At 31.3% G+C, this 13179-nt stretch overlaps 1 protein-coding gene across 1 annotated transcript; it reads left to right on the top strand.

The window, feature by feature from the left end:
* Positions 1–1280: 1280 nt before the first annotated feature.
* Positions 1281–7740, top strand: LOC128186633 (CCN family member 3-like). Its single transcript, XM_052856468.1, has 4 exons — positions 1281–1438; positions 3169–3330; positions 6987–7098; positions 7536–7740. Exons 1-4 carry the CDS (start codon positions 1354–1356, stop codon positions 7660–7662), a joined length of 486 nt encoding a protein of 161 aa, XP_052712428.1. The 5' UTR covers positions 1281–1353; the 3' UTR covers positions 7663–7740.
* Positions 7741–13179: the final 5439 nt, after the last annotated feature.

Here is a 13179-nt window from a genome sequence, read left to right on the forward strand (position 1 = left end):
ATATTGCATAGACTGGAACTATTTATAGTACTTTGTATCATTTATTCAATGACATATTTAATGAATGATTATTTTCAAAAGGTTGCTTAATTGTTTGATATAATTCTTACGAATGTCTATCATTCAATTTGCTTAATAAAGTACGAAACGGAAAAATGAACTGTATACACATTGTGATTAAATAAGCTATTGAAATAACTTTAAATTTTTGATGACTTTCCTTTTGTAAAAATGTAGGGCAGTTTTTTGAAGCGATTGGATGTGTTTTTCATGACTTCGAAACTTGCTTCGGGTTTCAAATTTATTCTGAAAAAAAATTCAAACATGATGTACACTCATCCACATTAAATTTTTAGTGATCCATGCTTCTAAAACTTTATTATTAGCAATCTTGATATCAAAAACATGACAGGCGAACAGCATCCATTATCGTTGTTACGGGGTTTGCTGCAACATCTGTTAGCTATCCATTTCGTTTTGCTATTTTAAAGATCATTTAATCGAAACAAAATCATTTTATTGGATCACTAACTTTCTAGATGTAGTGCAAAGTCTCATTTCTTTCGTCTTATATCGGCATTCGTTGTCTAAATCTTCTACCGTTTTAGATTACTTATTCCTAGTATTTTACAGTTTTTATACGTTTACCTTCGTGATTGTACATTCCTGCAACTTAATCCGAATAGAGAGCTGGATATGTTGTTTAGTTTGATAAACTGGGGCTAGTGGTCAAAGCATGTATTTTTAGTTTTGAGAAAATCATACATATTATTCTCATTGAATTAATCTTAATATGGATAACAGTCTTAGCAATATTAAAAAATTACTTTAATTATATCGTATTAAGCGTGTTAAACACATCTATCAAGTAAATAACATTACATAACATTTTCCGTATTGCTTTTTGTTCCGTTTTCCGTTTCGCGTTTTAGCAACACCCACTATCATAAATGGCTTACTGAAGCATTGTAAACATCAAAAACGGAAAAAATAATTTTTGACAAAAATCATGAACATGCCCCTATGAAACCCACAATGACTGACATTAGGAATAATAAAGTGACAAAAAAGTAAAATGCTGAGCAGAATGGAAGTCTGAGACAATGGAAACTCAAAAATACACGTGGACTACAATAATTAACGATGGATTAAACTTGATTCCTTGTTAACATCATGGGTTAAAGACTCGAATTTACAGGACAATGAATTTCAAATTGAAGTGACCTAATATCACAACAAAAGCATCACGTCACAGTTTAGTAGGTGTATATAAAGGACTGCACAATAGCGAAACGATAACACAAAGCACGAATGACAAGAGCCTAGAATCAAGTTAAATCTACGTTCCTTACAATGAATAGAATTGTCGTATTAGTTTTCATGTCTACAGCTTTGGGCGCTTCCGAGAAAATTAAGGAAATGAATCGTAGACAAGCAGGTAAGAAAATCATTCTTTATTTGAATTTATTTTTCTGTCAAATATGGGTGAACAGCTTTTGTGATATATACCTGTGTTATTTTTTTTTGCTTGCCAAATTTAAGAGTAACTCTAAAATTTTCACGATTTTACTGTCACAGTAATTGCAAAGTTTATATCTTTATGCAAATTTATATCCCTATGCTATTATACGTTGATGTTTTAACATCTATATGTACTACAAGAGACAGCTCTACTTTATGAATGAAAAATAGGTTTCATCATTCTCATAGAAAAGTATGCATTTTTTACAAATCAAAATCAATACTGTATTTTTAATTTTTGTTTAAACAGCAGAAGAACGTCTATACCTTATCAATGTTTTGTTTTTTATGGCATGTAAAACATTGTTATATTTAACATTCCTGTAACGTATATTCAAAATCTTATGATGTAAGTTCAGTTTCTTGTGATGTATGTTTTAAGATATAAAATACACATGAACATAAGAGATTGAAATATATAAATGAAAATTACATATATACCATACACATTACAATATATTGAAATTACATCACAATATTATCGAACATACATTACAAAATTTTAAACATACAATACAAGATTTTAAATAGATATTACAAGGTACAGAATATACATCACGAGATAAAAAATATACATCACAAGATATCGAACAAACATTACAAGATTGTAGAATATACATTACAAGAAATAGAACTTACATCCCAAGATATTGATTATACATCGCAAGATCATCGAATAAAGTAACGTTTTACACGCCAAAATGTTCTTTAAAAGATATAAGTAAAACCTTTGATAAAAAAATAGTATTGGTGAGATGTTTACTTGGAGCGACATAGACATAATTTAAGCTTGAAAGTTAAAACGACTAAAATGATTCACTAAAGTTAAAACGTCAAAAGTCAAGTTTGAAGAAACGGGACCCAGAATCATTTGTGGTGTAGTCAAAGCTCGTTGCAAATTATAAATTATTAATAACAATTTACATCAATAATGCATTGTATCCTTACCAATTCCATTGATATTCCTTTTGATTACAACACCAGAGATAAAACAACCTCTAAACAGTGCAATAACACTGTAAAATTATCCACCGGTAACTCTTTGAATCTGGCCAGGACTATATATAATAAGGTCCTAAAATGGCCCCCTAAAATGAACATCATCATTTAACTATCATTCTTTGTTTTCCTAGTACAGATATGTATGTGACGTGTTTACATAATATTCATTTTGTTTCAAGTGCCCACAATTTAGAAATATAACATTGTAAAGACAACCTTTTCCCGCCATTTTTGCATTTTTAGCGTAAAACAGCTTGTTTTCTAGCAGTTTTTTCTTCCGGAAACATAGAGCGCATTCTTGAACAAATAAAATATTTTAATCAGAGATGTATCTAGCTAAGACTAATAAGTGACAAAAAAATTTTCCTTGTTCAAGCATGCGCTCTATATTTCCAATTCGTAAATAGATAAGAAAAATGTCAATTTTTGGCTGATTTTGATTGAATTATAGAAATGGCGTCACTTCTGACGTCATATACTGCAAGTGAGTGCAAATTAATCAAATAAATAGATGAAAAATATATTCTATAACAACTCTTCTAAAAAATTAGTTAACATTTTATTGTACCCGAAACACTTGAAAAATGGCGAATTATGGGGGCCAAATTTAACTCTTATCATATATAGTTCTTTACATTTTTTTAGGAACGTGTGCTGATGCAATTCACAACTGTGTCAACTACGGACAAGGTGTCTGCTCCGATCCAACATATACTGACTGGGTCTTGAAGAACTGTCAGGCTTACTGTCATAAATGCCCTGGCACCAGCAATGGAAATCATGGTGCCTTTACTGGATCATCTACAGGTTGACATAAAAAAATGAAAGATGCCATGATAGATAAATAAAAAATGAAAGACACAACACATATTTTGAAGGAATATCTGTACGTCATTAAATAATGTAAACCTACTTTTCTTTGCGTGAGAGAAATTTTCGCGATATTATTGAAAACCTACGGCGGCGTGGAAGGGCCAGATGAGAAAAAAAATTAATCTTATTCGTTCGGACGAATTAGCTATTTGTTCGGACGAATAAGTTATTTGTTCGGACGAATTAGGATTTGTTCGGACGAATTAGGATTCGTTCGGACGAATTATGATTTGTTCGGACAAATAAGTTATTTGTTCGGACGAATTAGCTATTTGTTCGGACAAATAAGTTATTTGTTCGGACGAACTAGGATTTGTTCGGACGAATAAGTTATTTGTTCGGACGAATTAGATATTTGTTCGGACGAATTAGGATTTGTTCGGACGAATTATGATTTGTTCGGACAAATAAGTTATTTGTTCGGACGAATTAGGATTTGTTCGGACGAATTACGATTTGTTCGGACAAATAACTTATTTGTTCGGACGAATTAGGATTTGTTCGGACGAATAAGGATTTGTTCGGACGAATTAGGATTTGTTCGGACGAATAAGTTATTAATAGTGGTACATGTATGAGAGAGAGAGAGAGAGAGAGAGAGAGAGAGAGAGAGAGAGAGAGAGAGAGAGAGAGAGAGAGATAAGTTATTTGTTCGGACGAACTAGGATTTGTTCGGACGAATAAGTTATTTGTTCGGACGAATTAGATATTTGTTCGGACGAATTAGGATTTGTTCGGACGAATTATGATTTGTTCGGACAAATAATTTATTTGTTCGGACGAATTAGGATTTGTTCGGACGAATTACGATTTGTTCGGACAAATAACTTATTTGTTCGGACGAATTAGGATTTGTTCGGACGAATAAGGATTTGTTCGGACGAATTAGGATTTGTTCGGACGAATAAGTTATTAATAGTGGTACATGTATGAGAGAGAGAGAGAGAGAGAGAGAGAGAGAGAGAGAGAGAGATATGTCATAATCATGGATACATAAATGTGAAAAGTCTAATCAGTTAACATGATCATGCGCGGATCCAGAAAAATTTACCGGGGTGGTGGTGGTGGTGGGGGGGGGGTCTGATAGATAGTTTTGTTTGCGGGGTGGGGGTGCAAGGCCCCCCGACCACCCCGGCTCTAGATCCGCGTATAGATGTACATGTATGCCAACTCTAGGCAGCGCAGGTTTTTTCTTAACTAACTATAAGTTTTATTTCGCGCAATGCCAGAAGAAATGATTCCAATAGTCATAATTATATGATTCCGCAGGTGGATTTCGATTGTCGATGTTTATATTGAAAATATAGTCATTCTCCTGTTTACTTGGGACACTGGACATACGAAATTATCTTTCGCCTTAACTTTATACATATACATGTATACGATCAAAGTTAACTGATATACTTCGTGGAATTTTAATAATCGCACAGTTACTTTTAAAAGTGACTTATAAAACAAGCTAATTTTTACTTATACTTTATAATATAAAGTCAGCAAAATATCACAACATCCTAACTATAATGCAAAAAGTAATAAAAATAGAATTTAATGATAAAAATACTTATTGTCCGTCAAATAGACCTCTGATGACGTATTTGCATGTTAAAATTATCATATGGCTTTGTAAAGTTTTCCTATGTTTGGAATCTTAGGAGCGCAAATAAAAACATTATCAATAATCATAACTGATTGAATAATCATAACTGATTGAATCAAGTTATGGGGAAAATTAAAATAATTGGACGATTTAAGGTGAAATAAAAGCTTACAAAACAATTGACAATTTTATACAATATTTACGAAAGGTTGTATCTCATTTTTCTTAACTATTATTGAAAAATTTTGTTTATGAATCATACTATCGTAAACATCTGACGCCTATTTTCATCGGTCCTATGCGGCATCCAGGTTATTTATAGATAAAAACTGCATATGATGACGACTAACTTTGATTTTGTATGATCGACGATTTTTGATGCTATGTCTGATTTTAAAAATGAAATAGATTCAAAGTTGACTAATGAGACAACCATTAAGGTTAACATTAGTTTTAGACTATCGAAAACCCATGGCACCATGATAATATAACTCCAATCCTTTAGATAGATAGAGTTTGAAAATTGAGCTTGACAGCACAATATGTCAGATATTGCATACATGTCAGATAGTATACATGTAACACCTATGTCTATATTATTAACAATTTATCATTTGAAGGAAAGGGGTGGCTTGACCCCCCCCCCCTTTCATCTACATCATTACCAGAGCAGATACATGTAGTCTAAATATACATGTAGTCTTTATATTATAAAGTATATTAAGTAAAAAGTAAAAAACTAGTTTGTTTTATAAGTCACTTAAGTAATTGTGCGATTATTACAATTCCACGAAGTATATCAATTAACTTTGATCGTATACATGTATATGTATAAAGTTAAGGCGTAAGATAATTTCGTATGTCCAGTGTCCCAAGTAAACAGGAGAATGACTACATATTCAATATAAACATCGACAATCGAAATCCACCTGCGGAATCATATAATTATGACTATTGGAATCATTTCTTCTGGCATTGCGCGAAATAAAACTTATAGTTAGCAAAGAAAAAACCTGCGCTGACTAGAGTTGGCATACATCTATACGCGGATCTAGAGCCGGGGTGGTCGGGGGGCCTTGCCCCCCCCCCCCACCCCACAAACAAAACTATCTATCAGACCCCCCCCCACCACCACCACCACCACTACCCCGGTAAATTTTTCTGGATCCGCACATGATCATGTAAACTGATTAGACTTTTCACATTTATGTATCCATGATTATGACATCCTAATTCGTCCGAACAAATCCTAATTTGTCCGAACAAATATCTAATTCGTCCGAACAAATCGTAATTCGTCCGAACAAATAACTTATTCGTCCGAACAAATCGTAATTCGTCCGAACAAATCCTAATTCGTCCGAACAAATAACTTATTTGTCTGAACAAATAAATTATTTGTCCGAACAAATGTGTAATTCGTCCGAACAAATCCTAATTCGTCCGAACAAATAACTTATTCGTCCGAACAAATCGTAATTCGTCCGAACAAATAACTTATTTGTCCGAACAAATAAATTATTTGTCCGAACAAAAATGTAATTCGTCCGAACAAATCCTAATTCGTCCGAACAAATAACTTATTCGTCCGAACAAATCCTAATTCGTCCGAACAAATCGTAATTCGTCCGAACAAATAACTTATTTGTCCGAACAAATAAGAATTTTTTATTTTTTCATCTGGCCCTTCCACGCCGCCGTAAAAACCTTTAGCTTGTCGTCGCTAATATTTTTCGCCGCGAATCAGTTCATGCTATACGGTTGTAAATAGCCATAAGGGTTGATGAAGCTCTTTCACAAAATTAATCGCCGCGAACCAATTTATTGTGAAATAAAGTCGTCGCGAAAAAAAGTTGGTTTCAACAATGTAACATTTTTTTCTATTTTCAAGAAAACAGATTTACAGCAATGATAAGTATGTTGGCATAAATGTACATGAATAGTACGTATTATATACAACACATGAGACTAAGTGGAATTACCGTGTGTTTAGGCTGTGTATACAAGGACCACGTTTACCAACAAGGAGAGACTTGGAAGGATGGCTGTACATACAGCTGTACGTGTCACGACGCCGTCACTGGAAAATACGCTTGCACAGGATTGTAAGTTTACATTGTAGGAGAATTATTCAAATTCACGGCAAAGAGTCTTTTAAAGTAAAACAAAATTTGTTTTACTGGTTTTTTGTTACTCTAAGTAAGTTTGGCAATATCTTTAAAAAGGGGTCATTATAAAGAATTGCAATATATTTAATTAAAAACCGACCTATAGGTATGATTTTACATTACTTTAATTACTTCTTTATGTCAAAAATAATATTTAAAAAATTCCAATCACAATGAAATAGTACATATGAATTCAATGTTCTCAATGTTATAAGTTTTCCAATACTTAATTTCAGAAGCAACAAATATGCTTTGGATAAAAGAAATTGTAAAGGGATTTAGACGTTTATAAATCACAAGACATTTCCTGGAATACCCTGTGACATATGAATACTATTAATGCATTTATCAAAAAAGTTATTGACTTTTGACAGATGTTTAAAATGGAACCTCCCACCTTCCTGTAGTCTGAATCCACCAGGTCCGGGAAAATGCTGTCAGACACCAAACTGTCCACCAAACATCCAAGTTCAGTACCCACCCGGTTACGTTGAGCAGTAATCAAGTATCAACGAGAAACATTGCTAATATAAACCACACATGTATCATTTTCAAAATAAATATTTTATGGACTTTGAATTTGTTAATAAAAAGTTGGGTTATGAATATTATAATGATATCATATTGTATCAATACATTTCAAAAGTTTTAAGTGAAAAATTATCAATTTGTTTCAAAGATAAAATAATTAATTATATACTGGGTTTGAGTTTTACCAGCCCATATTGATATAGTCTCCAAAGTAAAAGCATTTATGTTCTCCATGGTAACTACATTGTAACAAGTTCACTGATGCTTTTTTGCACAAACTGAGTAATATTATATTTTCGTAACAAGACAAGATTTTATTAATCTAAAAGGTCACATAAATACCAACTTAAATGGACGAAATTTTCATCTTTTTGTTTTAGTTGGTGAGAGATATTCAAAATACAGATAATCAACACAGAGAAGGGGTGATCACTCCCACACAATATATTAATTTTAAAACCATAATAGACTGGTCGCTCTTTTAAAATAGTGTATCAATTTATATTTGAATTGATTAAACAATACAGTTTTAGAATGATTAGAATTTGCAAACAAAAAGATGGCAGAAAAAGCTGTTTCAGTATACAACTAACTGTTTGTAGCAACTGCCGCCAAAAATGAAATTAAAGACAATATACAGAGTGTAGTTCTAATAGCGCTGGTAATGAATTCATTAACGTTATAGAATAAAAACGTTTATAGTTAAGAGATACACCGAAAATCAAAATAAATTTTAAGTTTAACGATGTGATTAATATATATTTAATGCGTAGAAAAACTAGAGGCACAGTCAAAAATTTACAAGATCTCTATATAGTTTTCATAATTTTCTTTAATCCCGTGTACTTTTGCATTTTTGCTTGATAAACTAACGATCTGCACCTGTTATTTGTATTGAAATTTCTAATCAACTGGTTTCTTAGTGAACATTCGATCCTAAATGAGTGACGGATGCTTGTTATTAAATACCCAAGGTCATGTATCTCTCCTCTGCATAAATTCATCAACCGTACATGTATGTGTATCTGTGATGACACAAGAATATAAAATAAGATATTGGTAATATTTTCAAAATGCTGTCAACGATAAAAAATTGTTTTAGCTATTTACTTCCATCACAGCCTGCTCCCGGAATACACCTTAATTTAATTTTGAAACGACGACAATAAGACTAAATTCCAGCAGATGCGTTTGATTGTTTTGGAAAAGTTCATATACTGTCACTGTAAAAATAAAATCAATTTTTTAATCATTTTGTTTATTTGTGTTTGGATTCTCAACACACTTAACGATTGATATATTTACTAGATATGATATTTGGGACACTACGGATGTAAGCCAAATTGTTTCTTATATTACAAAATAAAAATTAACAAAAGGTTTTCAAGATTCTAGAAAAGATAACAAAACTACATGTTGGTATGCTAAAAGATACCAAAGAAGACTAGATATTGTAAAAACTTAATGTATTACTTTTTGCATAGTACATGTAATAAGGGTTGTATGGATAATTTTCAAGATTAGAACTATATTATCATAATATATAGGCCCCCTTTTCTTCAAGGAAGGTTGTTTAAGGTCAAGATCTAGTTAATGAAAGGTGCGTACAGATTTATAAAATATAAGATTTAATTTTTTTTAATGATGCTTCATAACAATGGCTTTGTTTGGTAGGGTGTACCAGGGCTAAAATATTTGGTAAGCACAATGAAAAATCATGTTTTAAACTGTCAATTTTAATGAAATATGAAGGAGATAAGGCACATATTTTCGAGTTTTATCCATTTTTGACTAATACAATATTTCTAGAATGCCTAAAGTTTCTCCAAAACGGAATTAAACAAGCTATTGACTTCCTCTTTAAAATGATATCAAATTGAATATAGGTATTGGGATTACTTTTCCCATGACCTAACATATAATGTCAAGAAACTGAATACTTTTCTACATATGCTAACTCCTTTAAAGCTGTAAAGTACGGGGAAAAGATTCTATAAATCAATTATGACGTCATAATGGTTTTAGCACCAAAAATACTCTGGAATCTTTTATTAGATCTTGACCTTAATAGTGTATATAGATGTAAGTATAATTCTACGAAGAAAATAGAATATGTAACGAAGTTTTTAGGGGTGGGGGTTACGTTTACTCTTTGAGAAAATTGATTGCGCAGACACATTGCATTATATAATCTCATTGATAATGCAGATCTGGTTTTTGTGATTAACAGGAACTATAACCAAGAAATGGCGGCGACTGTCCTCGTCTGTATAGGACGTCCCAACCTTTAGACCAAAGATCTAATATAGTACAAATGTCTATCGTGACAACCAAATATAGAACGTTATCTTAAACAGCTGCATACTTCAAAGAAAACACTGTCGTTTGTGTTTGAAAGGTAAACGTCAAGGTCAAGATATATAAGTGTACCTACATACATGTATACCATACACTTTTAAAAGTGTACAGTTTCAGAAGCATTTCTCTTTACGGTCTCAAGAAGGCTGGGTGGTCAACCTAGTACTGATCAGATTTCTAACAAAAAAAAATAAGATAAGATAAAATACATTTTATCTCGGGTAGTCCATCCATAACTATCGTATTTCATATCTAAAAGATTGCAAGCTTGATTACTAATTTAAAAAATCTTAGTGTTATTTTTAGGAGCTAATTGAATGAAAAAGATTCATCTTTAAAATTGATATAAAGTCAATAAAAAAAATGCACTTTAAATATATCTTTATAGAACAAATAAATTTCCCACAAATCTTTTGGTAAAAAGTTACAAAAAAATTCTCTTTTTTGAAAACGCCTTTTAAAAATTCATAATTTACCGTACAAATCTTTAGAATTCGTTTTTTCCTAATTTTTGCAAGGAGCAGACGACTCCTCAAAAAAGTTCCAAGTGCAAAAAGTTCATTTATATGGCTGTATACATACTCCCAAATTTGGTTTATGTCAGCCTCATAATGATTTTATAATACGCATCTAATGAAGTTTATAGCAATCAAAATTGTAAAATTCACGTCAGTTATGGATGTACTAGCTTATAAAGAAAAAAAACCAACCACAGTGTTTTCCTTAAATGTTTGTATTTTCCAAAATATTTAAACAACTTCCTTTTTCTCAAGGAGATCAATATTATTTTTTAAAAAAGGCCCGATCATCGTGTCTTTTAATAAAAACAATGCAATTGTTTTCAGAGTGATATTTTCGTTAATTTGGACCAGATGTTACAAATATAGATTTTTATTATGTTATCAAGATATCAGAAAACCAAGTAGAACCCCCCCCCCCCCCCCAAGTCAAAACAATTTTAAATGCTTTTATGATAAAAAAAAAAATACATAGTTTGAACGTCTTAGTTAAAGTTTAACTAAATATTAAGTGACAACAGGTGTCAATGGAATGTTTCCTGTAGGTTTGTAAATACTTAAAAACACTGATCACGTGATTGCATACACGCCCTCCCCCACGCACTTGACCGGAAGTCATGATTTTGAACCCAGCGAACGGTACAAGTACTATGTATGTGTCTTCATTTGTAACTATCTATCTTGGTCATCTGGACGTAAAAATTCTGGAAAGTAGTATGAGAATTATCAGTTGTTCAATGCACCCTAATCTACTCATAAATCGGCACATTTATTTGCATATAAACATGTCTTTACATCGGAAATAGATGATTAAAAGACCAACTGGTCCTGATTCTGACTGTATTAGTTCAATACTATAGACAAACCTTTTAGAAGATTTGTATTTTGGACTTTCTCATGATCATTCAATATTAGATTTTTGACATCATTAAATATAACAACAAGGTGCATAATCTAAATTTCTGTAATGAATATGGCTATTAAAAATTAATATCATGTTATATGTGATATAAAAGAAGGCCCATTCGATTTTATAGGAGAATAGTTTTACTTCAATAAGAAAAATTGTGCAGAAAAGACAAATTTGGCATAGATGAAATTCATAATATTTTCATTTTTAAATTTATTTCTTGACATCAAAAGATATAAAACAACAGGAAACACAAATCAAGGCAAGAAAAATTGATAGCTTATCAGCGACATTGTCTGCCAAATTGTGTCAGAGAAAGCGGACTTGTGTACCAATAATGGCCTGGGAAATTAAAATTACGAACTCTGCTTTTCCGGATCTATCTATCTATCTATCTATCTATCTATCTATCTATCTATCTATCTATCTATCTATCTATCTATCTATCTATCTATCTATTTTTCTATCTATCGTTGCCTTGCAAAAAGAATGTATCTATATTTTATTTTTGCAAGAGCAGAAATAAATGTCAAAGATATGCAGCATGGCAGCCTTGAATTATACATTATTATTTTGACTTCTAACTATTTAAAATCATCAATCATCTTCAATAAAAAAGAACAATAATGATATTTTTTTTTATATTTATAATCTCTTTATAAAACATATGGATCTGACATCACACATGCATAAACAATTCTTAATTGTAATGCTATAGCAATACACGGACATTAGTTGTATAGATGCAAATTAGATCATCTTTGTATCGACTTTGAATTTATAGTAAAAATTCAATGAGTTTTTTGTTTGTAATGCATATCATAGATACAATGTAACACTTTTAAGATAATTTAAAAAAAAATTATATCAACTGATAAAGAAGTGTATCATTACACATCATGAAATGTTTTTTCGTGGCAGATAAAATATTTCCTTATTTTTGAAAATTCACTGGAGTAATTTTTTGCAAACAAATTTTTACTTATAAGATATTTCTTCTATATTCATAATCATTCAGGATTGTTAATATTTGATGAATAAGATGAACTAACTTTCCATAATCAGTTTATCATGTTTTCAAGCTAGAGAACAATAGAACGTGAGCTTGTTCACATTGGTTAATATTTTGCTCATATAACAAGTATATATTTCCGACAAAGTCCAACTTGGGGTCTGATATTTATTAATTCGAAACAGGTAGCAAATAAATATACCGATTAACTTTTAAAAACTATTCTTGGTACAGAACATAATCATTTTTACTTAAATTAGTTGTGTCCTGAATAAAAGTAACTCAAATATTTAAATGCGGAAGGTTTTTGAACAACAAATGTAATTCAAATTCTTTATCACATAGGGTTATGTATCAAAGTGGACTTATATTAGGAAAGCTGATTGCTAATAAAATACAAAGACATTAATGTCTGTTTGTATCCTTATTTCACGAATAAATTTTCTGGAATATTTTTATTTTAACCACCATGTACATTAATAATTTAAGTTAAGGGAGATGTGAATATTAAAATACAGTCATTCTTTAAACACCTATAATAATTATAATTACCCTATTAAGAAGCTTGAACTAAAATATCCAAATTGTATACGATGTCTTATTAATGAGAATACTAGCCCCGACTTTTGTCCTAACAGGTAAAATTTACGTCACAAACTCACGTCGCAGATTGCCCGGGTGAATTCGCT

Source organism: Crassostrea angulata, chromosome 6 (genome assembly GCF_025612915.1).
Source record: "Crassostrea angulata isolate pt1a10 chromosome 6, ASM2561291v2, whole genome shotgun sequence".
Lineage (NCBI taxonomy): Eukaryota > Metazoa > Mollusca > Bivalvia > Ostreida > Ostreidae > Magallana > Magallana angulata.

Bases quoted from the DNA above. Each gene is read 5' to 3' on its own strand.
- LOC128186633 (XM_052856468.1), top strand. From the start codon at position 1,354: ATGAATAGAATTGTCGTATTAGTTTTCATGTCTACAGCTTTGGGCGCT. The intron at 1,439-3,168 runs GTAAGAAAATCA...ACATTTTTTTAG, and splicing joins AATGAATCGTAGACAAGCAG to GAACGTGTGCTGATGCAATT. The intron at 3,331-6,986 runs GTTGACATAAAA...CCGTGTGTTTAG, and splicing joins CTTTACTGGATCATCTACAG to GCTGTGTATACAAGGACCAC.